Here is an 18,880-nt window from a genome sequence, read left to right as displayed (position 1 = left end):
GCTATCAGCCAGCCATGATATGCAGGGTGCCGATATTAAGGTACCCTGCCGATACGTGGTACCCTTAGTTTGGTCTTACCATAAAGTGTTTGACTAACCTTAAAATATGCCCGAAACACTTCAAAGCTTTGACTTTATTTCTACCTTAGAACGGCTGCTGCAACTATGATGCGAAGTAAGTTTAAGAAGTGTGACTGTGAGTCAGTGACCACTTTAATTTTAGATCAAAATTGTCCAATCTTGAACCTTGAACTTTGAAGAAGTAATCCCTGTTGCAGCTTTTCGTGGGAAGCTATTACTGGGATGGTACACAGTGACATCAACGGCCGACGGACAGAGTGTATTTACAGATGGCAAATATAATCTATTATACAAAATAAAAATTTTGCCATGTGCAAGTAAAAACCAAGCCGGTGGATTTATAGCATTCTGGATCCTACTGGGGGCTGCATGTTCTGAATAGATGGAAGAGCAGCATCTTGGGAAGCAGTAGGTGTTCTTGAAGTAACTGTAGAGTATGGTAGGCAGTTCCAAAGTTTTGTTGTTCTTGGGAAAAATGAATATTTGTATGGATCAATTGTGGCTTCTGGGATTGTATTTGAGGAGGTGGTCATTTCTGGCAATATAAGTTGCTGGGATTATGATGGCTAGGAAGGAAATGTTAACAAGGTTGTGTTGTATTAAAATTGTAAAACATTGTTGCTTGCGCAAGTTGCTTGCGCAAGGAGATGGCGGGTGTGTAACAGGTCCCAGTCCAACTTGGATAGTAATGGTGTGACAGGAGATGAACGTCTACGGTCTATTCTATAGTCTTGGTAGACAAAACGGGCAGCAGCTCGTTGCACCTGTTCCATTCGGTTGATGGAAGTAACCTCATAAGGATTCCAGGCTTCTACTCCATACTCAAGTTGTGGTCGGACGAGTGACTTGTAGGCTTGGGCTTTCACCTCTTTGGAACAACAGTCCGGGAAACCTGCTCACGAGGCCTGCTCCCCCGTACGAGCACTACCCCGCATCAAGAGGCCTGCCGAGAGCCTCATGAGGCCTCCCGGGGGAGAGCCTCAAGAAGCTCTCTATTCACTTTTTATTCATCTCACATCTGACATATAAATTGTTGCAACATTGCACGGTGATTTTTTGTTACACACACATGTCCACTATCCATGATGAAAAGAAGAAAAAATTCTGTCGGTTTTTTTTTTTTAAATTGAGTTTTAATCAACCGATGCAGAGCGACCCATCAAAACACGGGCGCCAGCGAGTTTGCACAATGCAAGACTGCCGCACCTAGCGGCCTGATCCGACTAAATATTTTCGGTGCATTTTTCTGCGGCTCTCACCTCTCCATGCACGAATCAGCCTCGTGAAGCTGAACTCTGACATCTTTTTACAAAAATTCGTAACGTGAAAAATAAAATCAGTACTAACCTTATCTTGTGCATATATTCCAAATTACTATTCCACACTGATAGAGTAGGTGGGTACTCCAGTTTGTTGCAAACTAATCACTTTGCAGGTATGACGAGTTCACTTTCTCCGTCAATTCCGCCGCCCGCTAACCTTTGGGTGCTTTTTCTGGAATCCCACGATGCGACGTTACATCACATCACGCATCCAGCACATACAGACAGCGCGCAAGCTCGCTCTCAAAATCTCACAGCTTGCGTGCTGTCTGTATGTGCTGGATGCGTGATAATGATGTGATGTGACGTCGCATCGTGGGATTCCAGAAAAAGCACCCAAAGGTTAGCAGGCGGCGGAATTGACAAAGAAAGTGAACTCATCATACCTACAAAGTGATTAGTTTGCAAACAAACTGGAGTACCCACCTACTCCATCAGTGTGGAATAATAATTTGGAATATATGCACAAGATCCGATGAGAGGTAAGTACTGATTTTATTTTTCCCATTACGAATTTTTGTAAAAAGATGTCAGACTTCAGCTTCACGAGGCTGATTCATGCGCGAAGAGGTGAGAGCCGCAGAAAAAAGCACCGAAAATATTTAGTCGGATCAGGCCGCTAGGTGCGGCAGTCTCGCATTGTGCGAACACACTGGCACCCGTGTTTTGATGAGTCGCTCTGCATCGGTCGATTAAAACTCGATTTTTGGAGAAAAAAAAACAGACAGAATTTTTTTCTTCTTTTCATCATGGATAGTGGACATGTGTGTGTAACAAAAAAATCACCATGCAAAGTTGCGACAATTTTTCTATGTCAGATGTGAGATGAATAAAAAGTGAATAGGGAGCTTCTTGAGGCTCTCGGCAGGCCTGGCCTCATGAGGCAAGGCAGTGCTCGTACGGGGGAGCAGGCCTCGTGAGTATGTTTCCCGGACTGACTCGGAGACAGAGTCCTCCGCAACAGACCTACTAGGGCTAGGCAAGGGTTTGGTTGGCTTCATGAAATTAATGAAACAGTGTGATGTCTAGAGTTACTGTGGCAGTAAGCGGCCGTGCAGCTGTTCGCGGCAGGTACAACATATTCGGTAATCTACCACTAAACACAGCATTGCACTGTTATATGCACACTACACATATACTAACACACTACCAATTAACAAAAACCAACCAATAAAATGGGCACGATCTCTGATGAAAGTGAAATTTTCTTACCTAAATGACAACATATCGCATCCAAAAAATTTTTTTCAGAACTTCTTAACATAACAATTAAGAAATAATGGTCCAAGAAACTTGATTTTTTATTATTTTCCCGATGTTCATGGATTTTGAAATCATATCCTCACATAAAATAGAACTTTCGTGAGCCGATGTGGGCCGCCATTTTTTTCAGAAAGAGGATGTTAACATCGAAAAAATTCAGAAAAACACGAGAAAGACATCAACAACACCGCCAGAATTGTGATCTTGTTTGCGGCCAATGCATGTGCGCCTGCTATTTTCATGTGCTTTCGCGATGGGAATTGGGGCTTACGCAATGTTCGCAAGACATGTGAAGGCGTTCAGCTAAAGATCGCGGAGCACACGCGTATTGCATAGAATAGGGATTGTACATCGTGCCGCAAGCAGAACTACATCGCATATCGCCCTTATCGGCGAAAATTGTGCCGGGTTTTGCCCTGGTAAATCATGAAAACTGCGTTTGTCAATGGTAAATTTCTTTTATGAAAACAATTGCGTTAATGAATAATCTTGTCTATGATATATGAAATGGTTGAAAATGATTTGCCTGATTTGTTTACAAGTTGGAAAAACCCTTAACAATGCTTAAAGGGACTGTACAGTACTGGTTGAGGTGGGGATTCATGTTTTGAACATTCCTAAGTGAGATAATGAAAAGCCTCTTATGAAATATGAAAGAGCATGTAATTTTAAGAGGGATTCAACGTTTATTTGATGAAAATTGGTTTTCAAATGGCTGAGGTATCCCAAAAAGTGCTAATAATAAAAGCCAACATGCCACAACTTTATTACGATCTCTTTGTTTCACGTTATCTCCGCCATTTCAAAACCGATTTTCATCAAATTAACTTTTGATACCCGTAAGAACTGCTTGCTCTTTGACATCTCGTGGAGTGGTTTCTGAATATCTCGCAGATCGTTAAAAGCAAAATCCTCATCTCGACCAGAACTGTACACACCCTCTACTGCCACAAACGGGATATTTTACTCTAAGTTTAACTGTTAGAGTACCGGTACTTTCTAACGCTAGGCCTAACACAACAACAGTTACACTAGGTCTAGACTATTAAGTCTAGAGTAAAATATCCCGTTTGCGGCAGTTTAAGCATTGTTAAGGGTTTTTCCAACTTGTAAACAAATCAGGCAAATTATTTCCAACCATTTCATATATCATAGACAAGATTATTCATTAACGCAATTGTTTTCATGAAAGAAATTTACCATTGACCAACGCAGTTTTCATGATTTACGAGGGCAAAACCCGGCACAATTTTCGCCGATAAGGGCGAAATGCGACGTAGTATTTCTGCTTGCGGCACGATGTACAATCCCTATGCAATACGCGCGTGCTCCGCAATCTTTAGCTGAACGCCTTCACATGTCTCGCGAACATTGCGTAAGCGCCAATTCCCATTGCGAAAGCACGTGAAAATAGCGTGCGCACATGCATTGGCCGCAAACAAGATCGCAATTCTGGCGGTGTTGTTGATATCTTTCTCGTGTTTTTCTCATTTTTTTTCGATGGTAACATCCACTTTCTGAAAAAAATGGCGGCCCACATCGGCTCGCGAAAATTCTATTTTACGTGAGGATATGTTTTCAAAATCCATGAACATCGAGAAAACGACAAAAAATCCAGTTTCATGGACCATTGTTTCTTAACTGTTATGTTAAGAAGTACCGAAAATTTCATTTTGGATGCGATATGTTGTCATTTAGGTGAGAAAATTTCACTTTCGTCAGAGATCGTGCCCATTTTATCGGTTGGTTTTTGTTGATTGCTATTGTGTTAGTATATGTGTAGTGTGCATGTAACAGTGCAATGCTGTGTTTAGCTGTATATTACCGTGTATGTTGTACCTGCCGCGAACGGCTGCACGGCCGCTTACTGACGCAGTTACTCTAGTTATTTACAAGATTAATGACTAGGCTCTAGTCAGGTTTTCATTTAGATATAGACCTAGGTTTTACAGTTTTACTGGATAACAACATTATCACTAATTGTGTTAGAGATATTCTAACAAGTTAAACGTTAATAATTACAACAACACAGCACCAGTAGTAGTACCGCTACCGGTACTCCACTCCTTAATACTCAGTGGCAGTAGCGTTTAGCAAGCTCAGCTCCGCTACCGCCGGTGAATCAATGAAAACGTAAACACGCGCCTTTCCTTACTTTGGCAAACTCCTGTGCTAACTTTTGATACTTCGCTTGCAGATCTGACATCTTGAATATCAGGTTTGGTGCTGATACCACAACATCAACACCGTATATTGAAGTCAAATTAACCGAGTTTGGTGCGGTGACAGCTACTCCTTCAGCTCGACAGTCTCGACAAGGGGGCGGCCATCTTCAGGACAATCATTCGATGCTTCCATCAGCCTAGTGGAGCGGGTCACATAGTCTGCAATTCAGTGGGTTGCAGCGAATAGATAGGGCTCGAACAAGGCTCTGATAGACCGGATACTAATTAAAGAGTATGTTATTGCGACTGAGCCACGCCCCCGTGCAGAAATCGCAAGTGCTGTTCCTCAGATTGCGCTTACCACTTTTTTCATTAGAGAGTTTAAACAAGTTATATAGATATTACAGTAAGATAATGAGAGCTACATGGTAAGCAAAATTTTATTCTTTTGTCTGTTTTATTTGTTTACTCTCCTTAGCTCGACAAAGTGGCTGCCGACAAAGTTTCCACAAAACAGGAAACACCTTATAATGTTCAAGTTAACTTTGTTATACAGTGAACTCAAGCGAAGAAAAAGGTGGAAGTTTATACATAATTCATATATAAGTAATAAGGTAAGACAGTCATTGAATCTTGGTGCTTCACGCGATTCATTGATGTGTGTGCGTGAGTGTGTGAGTGTGCGTGTGTGTTTACAGAAAGAGAGAGAGAGTTGTTGATATTGCCGACAGTGTAGCAAATGTAACCCTTTATCGTTACTTTGTCATTGCAACATAATCATTGAAAATCTTTTCTTTTTGACTTTGTTTTAAAAAGTTAGCAATGATTATGTGCAGGTCACGAGTGTACAACAATGCAGTTATGTATAAAGGCAATGACCTCATCTAAGATGCCTACTATACATATATATATATATATATATATATATATATATATCTTTTTTTCGTGAAGAATATACTTGTATTCATTATGATCATACTCACTTGGTGATTCTATCTTTCTACATAAATTATGATCATATATATACATGTATATATGTTTTTTTTCCGATATTAGACACAACTTTCCATTTGTTTTTATGTCCATTGTCCAATGTTGTACAGTGCATCTTCCACCATTCTTACCATTCTTTGAGTTTGATTTCACTCTATATGAGGCCAACTTGAACGTAGCTTCAAAACTCTGAAATCCGGAAAGAGGAAAGGGGAAAGGCTGTAAATACAGTCACAACAAAATTTAAGGGACAGCAAAAATGAAACAAACACAAAAGGTATTGAACTTTAACGTTAATACCAGCTATGAGAAGGGAAAAAAGAACAAATATTATGATCATAAACTGAACAAGATTATATGTCACAGCATTGGAAATACAAATAAGAGCTAATTTAGCAACTAAAATTTGTTTGTTTGTTTGTTCATTTTCATCTGAGAAGATGGCTGGATAGCTCATATTCAGCTACGCTAAGCTGGTCTTCCATGCATGGGGTCCAATTGGATGTGAGGTGGGACCACTTCACCGGGTTAAACACCCTGCTCTTTGCGATGAATGAATGAAGCGGGATCTTTTACGTGTATGAGTTGTGCATTTCTCATATACGGGACCCCCCATTTTATGTCCTATCCGAGGGACAGTGTGTTTTGCCTCTTGCTAGAGGGGACGGTATGATTACACACAACATTGCTCAGTCCAGACTCGGGTTCGAACCCGCCTTCGGGTCCTTAGGATCGAGGCAGACGCGCTACCGACTGAGCCAACTCATATACCGGGGTCGTGGAACGGCGGTGAGGGTGGGGGGGGGGGGGGGGGGGGGGGGGGGTGGGGGGATAGGTGGATGGGGTGGGGTATGGGGTGGGGGTCATCCCACGAGACCGACATCCACAATTCACACAGCCCATGAGTTCAACACTATGACTCTCTAACTTCCTTTACGGATTGGAAATCAATCTATAATATAAGATTGTAGTTAGAGACAAATCCAAAATTAGACTGAGAAAAAATAGATTGATTTCTAAATCAATAAGATTGAGATTTTAAAACTAAATTTGGATGAGTTCCTCATCTCAATCAAAAAAATAAATAAATAAAGAGAGTTGGTAAAAACAGTCCACGAGTTTGACTTTAACACGGGACATGTGTCGGGCTTGTGGGCCTTGTTTGAGTGTCGAACTCATTCAGTGCTGTATGACTCTCAATTCAATTCAATTCAATTCAATAGTTTATTTATTTCCATCATCACAAAGAAAAGAAAAGAAAAAGTTGACATAATCCAAAGTGATACAATTTTTTTTTTCATTTCTCTTACACTCGTCCGATAAAGGATTTTTTTTTCAATACAATATAAATTATACACGAATGATGTCGTAAAAAAGAAACAATGCACTTTGTCATGGCAACAAAAATAGTAAATAATCACAATGATGGAAAACAGTGTTCCACTAAAAAAAGCCACGCTTGTAAAACGTGGAACACTGGAACAAAACAACAACAGCACCAATTTGTTATACCAATAAAACATATTCATTTTAAATTCTTCTATATACTATTGTACATTTTACTCATTGATATAATGATGTTGATACTATGAACAATACTTACTAGGATTTTAGGATGCAAACGTATAAACTATATAACATATCACATTTGTGGCACAGACACTATGGGGCCAGGTGTGCCAGGAAAATTGAACGGAAAGGAAGATATGCAATCGGCCACAAAAAAACATAACGACGACAACAACAACAACAATAACACAATACACAGAAACAACAGAATTTGAGGAAATGCACTCAGACAGATACTGGACAACGAAGAACGAGGAAAAAGGAGCAGGGAAGAATAGAGAAGGAAAAGGAGAGGGATGGAAAAGGTCTGTGGACACACTACAAAATCTCAAGGAAAAGTGAAACATGACGGGTTTTTTCATTGAACAAAATTAACTGGTATATTTAGAAAACAAATATTTTTTGAGTTTATACTTAAATGTAATTAACTTCACAGATTCTTTTAGATCATTATCTAAGCTATTCCAAAATCTGGGTCCGGTATAAACAAATGTATTTTGAGTGTGTACAGTTCTAACTAAGGGAAGATGAAATTCTTTAGATTGTCTAGTGGGATAGTTATGTACGTGGCTGTTACGGTGAAATAAAGAATAAAATATTTTGGGTAGATGATTGCAGTTGTAATTAAACATAAATTGACCAAGTTGAAACAAATACAACTCTTTTATTTTCAGAATTTTGTGCTCAAGGAAAAGCTTGTCAGTATGTGCTCGGATATGAAGGTTAAAAACGATTCTGAGCGCCATCTTTTGCAGAAGAAAAAGTTTATCTAACAATGTCGAATATGTATTCCCCCAAGCAAGAATTCCGTAATTCAAGTACGGCAATACCAAACTTGAATAAAGCGTAATCAAAGCCGAAGAAGGAAGATAATATTTCAATCTATTCATTATGCCTATGTTACGTGCAATTACTTTACAAATATTGTTTATGTGACACTTCCATGATAACTTATTATCAACACAAACACCTAAGAATTTAATAGACGAAACCTCTTCTAGGGGAGTAGTGTCAAATATAACATTACCTGGTAATCTATCTAAAGAATTACTGAAAAACATATACTTTGTCTTCACAATATTCAGTGACAATTTATTTGCATATATCCATTGTGAGACATTCTTCAATTCATCATTCACTGTACTAATCAAATTATTAGGGTCAGGGTGGGAATAAAAAAGATTGGAATCATCCGCGAATAATATGAAAGAGAGTTTATCTGAAGATCTATAAAAATCATTAATGTAAACTATAAATAAATAAATAATAAATAAATAACTATAAATAACACTATAAATACTCTCGGGCTTTATGATTCGTGGATGTCGAACTCGTGATTGGCACCCAGTGTGTATAGGGAGGCTGGGTGACTGTATATGCCCGCACACAAACACAAACAAAATCTTCAGAAAAAAGAAAACCCACGTCTTTCCACGATTCTTCCCATCGGATGGGGTGTGGGGGGGGGGGGGGGGAGGGGAGGAAGGGAGCATTGCCCCTTGGCCCTGTTGTTGGAACGGTATATGCAGTGATTTAGCTGTAAATGTAGCCTGCTCAACGTGCCGAGTTGGGCTTGACTGAAAATACATCACAAACCGGACGAGAACTAGATCTGTTAAAGGGAAAAACAATATCTATGAAAATAACGAAATTTTTAAAGAACATCTATTTAATAAATGAAGATTATAACTATCAATTGAATGATCGAATCATTATGTGTCGTTTTTCATGATACGTACTCATCAGGCTGCATGAATCAGACCATTATTCAAATTATTACTCAAACAACATGAACAACAACAATAAATTAATTGCAACTGATTGACAAAATTGACTTTGTCAAATGCAATAAAAAAAACAACTCGATTCGAGAATTTCATCAATTTGGACAATAAAGTAACTAGGGGGTGGGGTGTGCTTCATGAAAAGGATGTCCACCTCCACTTTCAGTTACACTATGCGTGTAATTCAGAATGCCTCAAAGATCTCACTGATAACTGCAATTGACAGTCACACATTCGAATTATTGGTATGCCTCAGGGAGGTGATCCTCTCACCTCCCTGGTATGCCTCGAGTGCTGATCATAATGGACACAAAAATTCCCACTGCGCTGTTCTCACTGTCCACCAGACCTTGGTACAGAAAAATATTAATCTTGTAACAGTGTTAGGCCTATTTCTTTCTCTCTTATGGTTAGGGTAGTATAACCCTGTCTGTAAAGCATTCTTCATTAACTTCAATGAAAATGAGAGAGAGAGAGAGAGAGAGAGAGAGAGAGAGAGAGAGAGAGAGAGAGATGGAGAGAGAGAAAGAGAAAGGATGAGATTGTTTAAGAAATCAATACGCTTGCATTCTTCTCTGATATGTTTCCATATACAGTGCTCGTTCAGTTATTTGGTCATAATTTGATTAGCATTTTCAGTCATTGATAATCTTTCCAGTTTACTCTATCCCTAATCAACATGAATTTGAATATCATAGCTGTAACAATTTCATTTGAAGAGAATCGTAACTATAAATAAATGACAAGTTTTCTGCAAACATATAAACAAGCAATAGTGTTCGGGCAATTGATGTTGTTAAATTTGGATTTGTTTTTTGTATCAAAACACACTGTATTTCAATTTTCGTGACTGTTTCTTTAAAATCCATAACACACATGTTAGAATTGAACAAACATACGTGTATTACTTGTAATTCAATTGAAGAAAGTACCTCTTGCATGTTGAATACATTTTAGATGAACATTTGTTGTTCCCATAGAATGGAAAAAGAAGAAGAAGAAAGCTATATCATTCATGTAATAGATAAACAAAGCGTACATAAAAACTTTATGTAAAAGTCAAGAAGGAGAAGGTATCCCTGTACAGAAAATAAAGCAAGATAGCACCCCCCCCCCTTTTTTTTCCCCCAAAAAAGAAGTACCGGTAGGAACGTCATAATAGAAGATTTTGCTGTTCCTGTATCCGATCTAATACAGCATACGCACATGTTACGCAGTGTATTGTAAAATTGTACAGCTGGTATCGTACAACATTACACGTCTATGGCTACCGGCGGCGGGTAACAAATCATACTGACACTTTCACTTGCTGAATTGAAGTAACATCAAACATAAGGTAATTATTTGCACTTGTAAAATTAACGGCTAGGAGAGTCTTACTCTTTTTAGAATATGTCGTCGAAGAGTGAACTCGGCGAAAGACTATGAATAGTGTAAAGTTGGACGTACGTATCGAAACTGTTATGACCAGTCCCATGTATTCGATTTTATGTCAGATACTAGTGCCATTAACGTGTACGTTTTTGTTCAGTCAGCTGCGATAATGAATGTTCCAACTGGAGCAAGTCTCAATTATAATGTTATGAGAGCTATCTGGTCATAGAAGTCTAGTACGTATGTGAAGTTGAAAATACCACTTGTCACGTCCGTCTTCATTATGTCATTTAACATGAGAAGTGATATTATTTTAGATAACCTACGACTAGAATGTAAATCACATTTTCTTTTTCTTTTGGGCAGATTTTCTTTTAGCAATTTTTAGAGAGATGCACTTTTTATGGAAGAGGAAGGAGAAGTAGAGCTACCCAGTGACCCGGAAGTAGACAAATATTAATTGTTATTTATCCAAGTCAGCCAGGACCGAAGATCAATGAATTATCGTTATGAGAGTTGCTAAAGAATAAAAGAAAATCTGCCAAAAACAAAATGTGATTTTAAATGATAGACTGGAGAATGAGAGAGTGAATTGATGTTATTTGTTAGTTGTCTGTTGCAAGAATTGGACAGACATAGATGAATTTGTATTTGTATTATTGTATTGTGCAGCGTCGCGTCATGCCAATCAAAATGAGTGATTTTGCATTACAATATGATTCATGATATACACAAGCATTCTAGGTGTCACACATGACTCTTTGGACATTAAATAGCATGATTAGACATACATACTGCAAAATTGCTTTTTCTCTTTCATAGTTCAACATTTGATGAAATCCATTTGTGTGTGTGTGTGTGTGTGTGTGTGTGTGTGTGGGTGTGTAAAGTGATGAAGAACTGTGTGGAATATATCAGGGATAGCCTTATAGAGATGTTAATTTTTCATATCATGGAGAATGAAGATGGCATTTTCCCAAAATTTCAGAAGCTCCATAAAGACAGAAAAACAATTGAAGAGGAATAGAATCATTCTCTCTCGGTTATGTGACCAATACTGTATACGCCGAATATTTCGCGAGTCAGGTGCTATTCGCGAAATTAAAGACACACAAAAATATTGACTCTGAGCCCAATGTGGATGTGACGTATGCGTGTACATTTCTCTGTTCAGTACAGAACTCCATGATCGCGAATTTAACCACTTGCGAAATCGTCGAGAATTCCCGATTCCCTAAAATTTAGACTGGCGAAATATATGGCGTATATATTGTTGCGCCTAAAATAAGCCTGAAGGACCCCATGCATATTCAATGAATACAGACTTGACCTTTGATGATTTTTTGTATCAACTGTCCAGTTTTGCGCTAATGTTCATTACGTGGTTTTAATGCAGTGACATTCAGACTGTGACATTTGGTATTCTTGATTAAATCTATATGTATATGTACCAATTATGTATATTTGGTCTTCTTTATTTCACAGTGATCTGGACTACTGGCATCACAATTTTAAGGAATCTGTGTTCAAGGACTGCTCCATAATGCTGGCTGCATCACTGTTTTCACAGACCAGAAACAGTATCAAAATGATGAAGATGTGGCCTTACAGAATATGGAAACCAAATCTGATATTCACTTCAAAGTCTTCCTTTTCAAGTCAAGGTCCTGCCTTATTCAGAGTGGATCATATAAGACAGTGCTGCAGCAGACTCTACTGTGGTAACTCCAAACTGGGGAGATGTAAAGATCCACATAGTGTTGCTTTGTATAAACGCTTCTTGAGTATGTTTTCCAAAGAGGAGGTGACAAAAGACGTTCTGCTGTACAAAAATGACAGAGGAATTTTCTTCAAGATGATTGGTGTGTTTGCCTGTACCCAGCTGATCTTTTGGACGTACTTGACCCATACTGCATACCTGACTATGCGTGATACCGATGCCTACGTCAAAGTGAAGTATGGTGAAGAGGGGCCACCGGATGACGTAAAAAACTGGAGATCATGGGCGGGAGCACGCATGCAGCTCAGCTCTGGTATCTGGCGTTACACAATCACACTGCTTAGTGTTACTGCAGGTACACAATGACTAATGTGCAGTCCCTACTAAGGATTCCCACATGATAGATTATTTACTTTTTAGGTACAACCAGGGAAACTGACTTCAAAATGTTTCACTGATTCCCCCTTTTTTTCTACTACTTTTTAGCAAATGATTGATGATTTCTTTGTAGCTGATTGGGCTAAGTATGCTAAAAAATGGTTGAATGCAAATTCCTTTTATTGATCATCTGGACTATCAAATCAAATAAAAGCAAAAGACTAGGTTGACATGCTTTATGAATAAAGCACTAAAGTTTTCTTGTTGTGATGTGAGACCTGTGAAATTGAAATAGTATGGTTTCTCTCTTGTTTCTGTTAGTCATTTATTCATATGAAAATATTCTTTTTTACATTTATTCATATGAAAATATTCATTTTTATTATTCTTTTTTTGCATCCGGCTGTTTGAGAAAATTTTTCCTTTCTTTATGTTGTTTGTCAGGGCACAAGCACACTAAATGAACAGAAGTTATTAAAGGTTAATTTCCTTATGCTGAAACCTTCATTCTTATTCACAAGACAATTGTTATTATTATTTTTTGGCCATAACCAGATGCTTTGCTATTAATGATTGTACGGCAATTCACTAATACTGAGCATAGCCAAATTATCAGTTTGTACACAATTCTAGAGTTGGGACTGTATGTCCCTATTGCACAAGCAGATACCTGACTGTGTTTGTGATGTCATTTTCCGTTGTCTTTTCTTTTTGTTGTCTTCCTTGTAGGAGCTGTCATTTTCATGGGTTCATATGCCTACTGCAGGAAGTCAATCTATCGCATTGTTCTTAGGAAAGGAGGTGAGGAGGTGACAATCCAGACGTATGGCCTCTTTGGGTTGCCATGGAGATTCACAACCTCCCTGAGAAATGTCTCCTGTGAACACTCACGGTATGGAGTTCGCAAGCAGCTTCCTGTTAAGGTTAAAGGTCACAGATTTTTCTACATCTTGGACAAAGATGGCAAGTTTTTTAATGTGCGACTGTTTGATCACACTGTTGGAGTCCACAGAATGTTATAGCAAGACTTGAACCCTGCATTGATCAAGGAGGTCATCTGAGGAGATGTCAATGGGATTAAATGAAGCCAAGCAAAGAGGTGACCCTGAGGGATTGAAAACTGAGCTAGTATTCCTTGCCCAAAAGGAAGAAAACAAAACTTTGTTGCAAGATTTGAAGTGCTGTCTTTGCATCATGCCATCATTGTGTGTGTATTCTCTATTTAATGCAAGACCCCTCTGAAAATCAGCTGTATACTGTGATACCAAATTTGAAGCTTTATCCAGTGGTGGAACTCATATACATATACCATACTCAGCTATCTAATGGCAGTTATGATGTAATAATGATATGGTGCTCCATTCAGTTTATACCATGTCGGAGAGGTTTAACTTGCTCTGTTGATGTTTTAGATGGGTATGAGAGTTAACATTATATACACTCAAAAGTAGAGCCAGGATACAATACAAAAGGAGAAATCTCCACTGTGTGATGAGTTAAAATCAAACCATCAAATGTACACAAAAATAACATTGGAGTATATTGAACCTGAAAGAGGCACGGATACGCCTCTCTGTCTTGTAATATGCAGACACTGTCCTTAAGTGTGTACAGTACTCTCCGCATAATCGGGTAGGCTCGGGCAGAGCGTTTCTTACCCGATTAAGCGGAGTACCCGATTAACAGAAGAACACGTCTCATTCACAATTGACATACACAATGTGTATGTACATGCATTGTACACTGCATCAGACACCTACACTGTATGCTTAACACGCGTGCTTGCATGGCACATTATACATACCTTGCACTTGCTCAGTCACGAGCAATAATTTACACTCTTTTTATGGACAAACATGTCTTCAGAAAACTTTGTCGTTTGACTATAGACTCCTCGCTAACACGCAGCATTTTCCGAAATGAACTCGTCTCTTTGCCTGCACTAGTCAGGTAGAACGTCGCGTTACTTTTCGAGAAGTGACTGGGGAAAAGCAAAATTATGGAGCTGGTGAATGGCCTGATTTTCGTTGCAAAACTTCTTGTATTATGAATGTTGTTGCAGAGCAAGGGAGGAGCGCAAGTGTGTTCAACTATTGTCTGTCTATGCAGTTGTGAGTGCCAGCTACATGTGTAATTTTTGTTTACGTGTGGCAAGTCGGTACTGGTACATGTGTTTTCATGTTTAATCACTCCCCAAATGATCAGTCTTCTTTGCCAATTACGCAGAGAATGCGATTAGCTGTGGAAAATTTGACATTCATGATTTCTTTAAGTGTTATATCTGCGATAAAATGTGGGTAGAAATTACATAATAAGAAAATTATTTACCCATTTACGCGGAGAGGCAACCCGATTATCAGGTAATTTTAATGTGCATTGGAACTGATTTTGACATTATAACCCAATTAAACGGAGTACCCGTTTAAGCGATACCCGATTACACGGAGAGTACTGTATCAGGAAGAAAAACATTTGATGTCGGAACTTTCACAGGTTCATCGTGTCAGCTGTGTGGGAATTGATATAATGATAGAAACTCCACCTCCTGTGCTTTTGGCAGGCTTTTGTTGGGCTTTTGGCCCCGATCTGAGGCTATTTTTGCAAAATCTCCTATTTTCATGCTTGTCTTTGAATTTTCCTAGCTGCAGCTATGTTTCTCCCACTTAAAATTTAGAGCTTTTTCTACCACCAAAATTTAGTTTTTGTCACATAATATGAAAAAATGAAGCTATTATAGCACCAGAGACCATCTACATAACCCTTGTGACATTGAGTTTACACGGCAGCACAGACACCCATGGTCAACAGCACATAGTGGCATAAACCAATTAAGCCGGGGGAAAATTTGCTGCAGATGTTATTGGTTTGTCATTAAATTGGCAGCTCTGAATCTTACCTCACAGATTGTATAGGAGAAAATTTAGATGAAGCTAGTGAAAGTCATTAAATCTTTCACAAAATCAGGAAGAATAAAAAAAGAAAAACCTTACTTTAATATTTTGAAATGTGTTGCCATTTTGATAATCAATCTGTAAATATAGCAATTAAGAGACATTAGAAATTCTGCAGTTGAAACAGACATTTGTGTATGGACAACACAAAGCTACTACATAGCTAAAATAAATCAATTATTTTACTCTACATTCTGAAATACTATGAATATCTGCAGTAAAAATCATGATGAGAAAGATACAGCACAAAACCAGAAAAATATGGATTTTGGGACTTCCTGCAAAGTGCTTGGAAGCTTTGTTTTATTCACTCCATTAACCTGGCCTTTCATGAATTTCAATAGCATTTACTATTACATTTGTAATTTCCCAAATTCAATGTGCACACTATGTGGTGTTATGTGTATAGAATGTTAGTGCGATTGTAGCAGTGTGTCATGTGCACTGATCTTTAACCCAATGGGGTAGGGGCACATTGTGCCCCTACCATATTTTCATTTGGCCATTGCCACTTCTATGCCCTTGACTCAATGTTAAACAAATTTGGTGACTTTTCCTAAACTTTTATTGCAAACATTTTGATATATGATTTAGTTATGTCCGATATTGCTGGTTATCATGGCAACCATAAACTAACAACAGTGTCAGTCAGATTTTGTGTGTTTTGTGTCCCAATTTCAGTTAACTATATAATAGTGGATGAAATAAAGCTTTCGTGGCTGTAATTTGCTGAAGGACAAAAATATGATGTAATTTTGGTTGTGAATGGCTCTGATATGGTCTTATTATTTTCTGTATTTTTCATGTGACACAGGTATCATGAAATATATATAAGAGATAATTGAAAAAAAAAGTATTTTCCGAAGATTACTCTTTTATTTTGTATCATTTTGAATCTTTCACACAAGTTTCTTTTGTAGTGTCTTGCGTTTATCATATCAGCAATCTGCAAACTCGATATTCCATTATTATGGAAATATGAAATGTGATACCCATACATGTGCCTATTGCAAACAATACATCACAGGTCTCATAGATTTCTTTTTATTGTAATGAATAGCCTACCATGTGGTAAACTTGAGAAATTTTAACAGTAGCAAATAGTGAAGTTTGATTTGTTTTTCTTTTGTAGCAAATATGACCTAAAATGAGACATGTATACTGGGGATAAAGAAATTATGAAAAAAAAAAACACATTATTTTAGCATGTTTTGTATGTACTTCTTTATATTCTGGTGAATTGTGCCCTCAGTGGGTGACCTTGAGAAAGTTCAAATGTAGGGTCATGTAGAGTTTGAGTTGCTCTGCCCATGTACCAAGTATGACGGTGATACATCAAACAATAAACAAGTATATAGGGGGCACAATCCCCCCTCCCCCCTTGAGCCTGGAAGGGTCAAAATAGCTTGATTGCTCATGATGAACTGCATTTCTGCAGAACCCAAACCTTTCACACTTTAAAAATATGGTGTCAGTTTCAAGGAGACACAGTAGGCGTGTCTTCATCAGCCCGAAGTTCAAACTAGCGGGACATTTTGCAGTCTTAGAAAATAGCCCGATACAGCGAATAGTGCGTCTTCATCAGCTCGAACAGCCTGCTTCGGGAAATTAGTCCGAAAATTGACGCATGCGCACTTTGCAATATTACTCTGCCTGGCTCGCGGTTCGAAAGTGGATTTCCCCGCTCAAAATCTCCTATATCACCGTATGTACGATTCTACAACCAGGGAGGTGAGCAGTACAGCAAATTCTCTCCAAAGGGATATTAATAATGCTACTCTTTCTTCTGTCCAGTGAGGCATCTTATATGAAATTAACGAATTGCAATGTTTAAACAAATCCAAAATGCACACAATCTGCAAGAATCTTCAGCTAAGGTAGAGTGGACCAGAAGAAGAAGTTTACAAAAGAACAGCTAGCATGCACGGCACTGAGTTTTAATAGGGAGGTGAGAGAAATCACCTCCCTGGTTTTAAAGATGACAACAACAGTAGGCCTATAGTACACACATGTGATCCTTGAATACACCGTGCGTGTAATGTACTATACACAATCACTAGCTGCTTGTACATGCGCTTTCCATTGCCAGCTGGCTAACCAGAAGCGTGGAGGGATCGAGAAAATTTCGGGCTGATGGAGACGCACCCAAGATAGCGCGCTATTTCACGAATTAGCGCTCTAGTTGACGAACTAGACCAAGATTTTGGGGGAAATTTTCCCGATCAAATAGCGCGCTATCTGCGTCTTCACTACACAGATAGCGCGCTATTTTGACATCGGACTAGTTTGGTAACCGCAAGATAGCGCGCTATTTTGAAACTTCGGGCTGATGAAGACACGCCTAGTGACATGGCATGGCCCAATAGAAAGTCCTAAACGTCTTCATGACAGTGTGCCCATGGAACTACCACAGTAGTAGTTAGAAAGTCTTTTTTCTTTTAATTTGTAATTAACGTTTATCACTGAACAGGAAGAATTAGCCTATTACAGTTTTAAGTTGTGGTAACAGCTTTATAAGTGGTCGTTATATACAGCATAGGAGGCTGTGCACTTGATTACTGTACTCATTTGTAATCATGCACCTAGCTTGAGAGTGTGCCATAAGTATCATGAGTGATATCACATTTCATTTTCTTGGCTTCTCATTGCTTTTTGATGGACCATGTTCAAAGTTGATGGTAATAATAAATGCACTTTCTCATATTCCCTCTCGTATAATTCTTGACATAAATCCTTGCCTGGTTTTGTTGATCTCCTATGTGCTGTTCACATGAAATGATGGATGTTGTTATTTACCTGTGGATGCATCATGTATTCATATTTAAAGAAATGATAAAAAATGCTTCATACATTGTAAACTGTGCGTACTCTGACTTAGCATTAAATAGAAAAATAACATGACTTTCTACACTCTGTGTAAACCAAGGTTGACTTTGTAAGTCCAATATCTTGTCAGTTGAAACCTTCTCTTTAAAAAATTTCCTGATGAAATGATTGTTGAGAGAATTGTTTGATGCTTCTCTACATGTTAACCCATCTCACTGAGATCACAAATTACATGCCAAAGCAGTACATGTAATAGATACAGTAATAATATCCAAGTACATTGTAGCACTCCGTGAACATTATATAGCTGGTGCAATTAGTACACAGGGTGGTTGTATGTGTTGTACCCACCTAGTGGAAACTCGTACACTGCTTAATCTGCGTGGTGACATTCTTCATGTTTTATTTTGTGTGTAAGATTTCATTAATTTCACAGCTGTGAATCAAGCATGTA

The 18,880-nt window shown here is 38.4% G+C and overlaps 1 protein-coding gene across 1 annotated transcript; it reads left to right on the top strand.

Annotated features, from left to right (window-relative positions):
* The first annotated feature begins 12,090 nt into the window (after positions 1-12,090).
* Positions 12,091-13,896, top strand: LOC139740864 (transmembrane protein 223-like). Its single transcript, XM_071651447.1, has 2 exons — positions 12,091-12,626; positions 13,379-13,896. The coding sequence occupies exons 1-2, from the start codon at positions 12,095-12,097 to the stop codon at positions 13,669-13,671; spliced, it is 825 nt and encodes a 274-aa protein (XP_071507548.1). The 5' UTR covers positions 12,091-12,094; the 3' UTR covers positions 13,672-13,896.
* The last annotated feature ends 4,984 nt before the right edge of the window (positions 13,897-18,880 follow it).

This window comes from Diadema antillarum, unplaced genomic scaffold (genome assembly GCF_040938485.1).
Source record: "Diadema antillarum isolate AM-2024a unplaced genomic scaffold, OU_Dant_1.0 seq00000889_RagTag, whole genome shotgun sequence".
Classification (NCBI taxonomy): Eukaryota; Metazoa; Echinodermata; class Echinoidea; order Diadematoida; family Diadematidae; genus Diadema; species Diadema antillarum.
Note: the sequence above shows the minus strand (reverse complement) of the source record. Positions and strands in the feature narration are given on the sequence as shown.

Coding starts and splice junctions, on each gene's coding strand:
- LOC139740864 (XM_071651447.1), top strand. CDS start 12,095: ATGCTGGCTGCATCACTGTTTTCACAGACCAGAAACAGTATCAAAATG. Junction 12,627..13,378: donor ACTGCTTAGTGTTACTGCAG/GTACACAATGAC, acceptor TCTTCCTTGTAG/GAGCTGTCATTTTCATGGGT.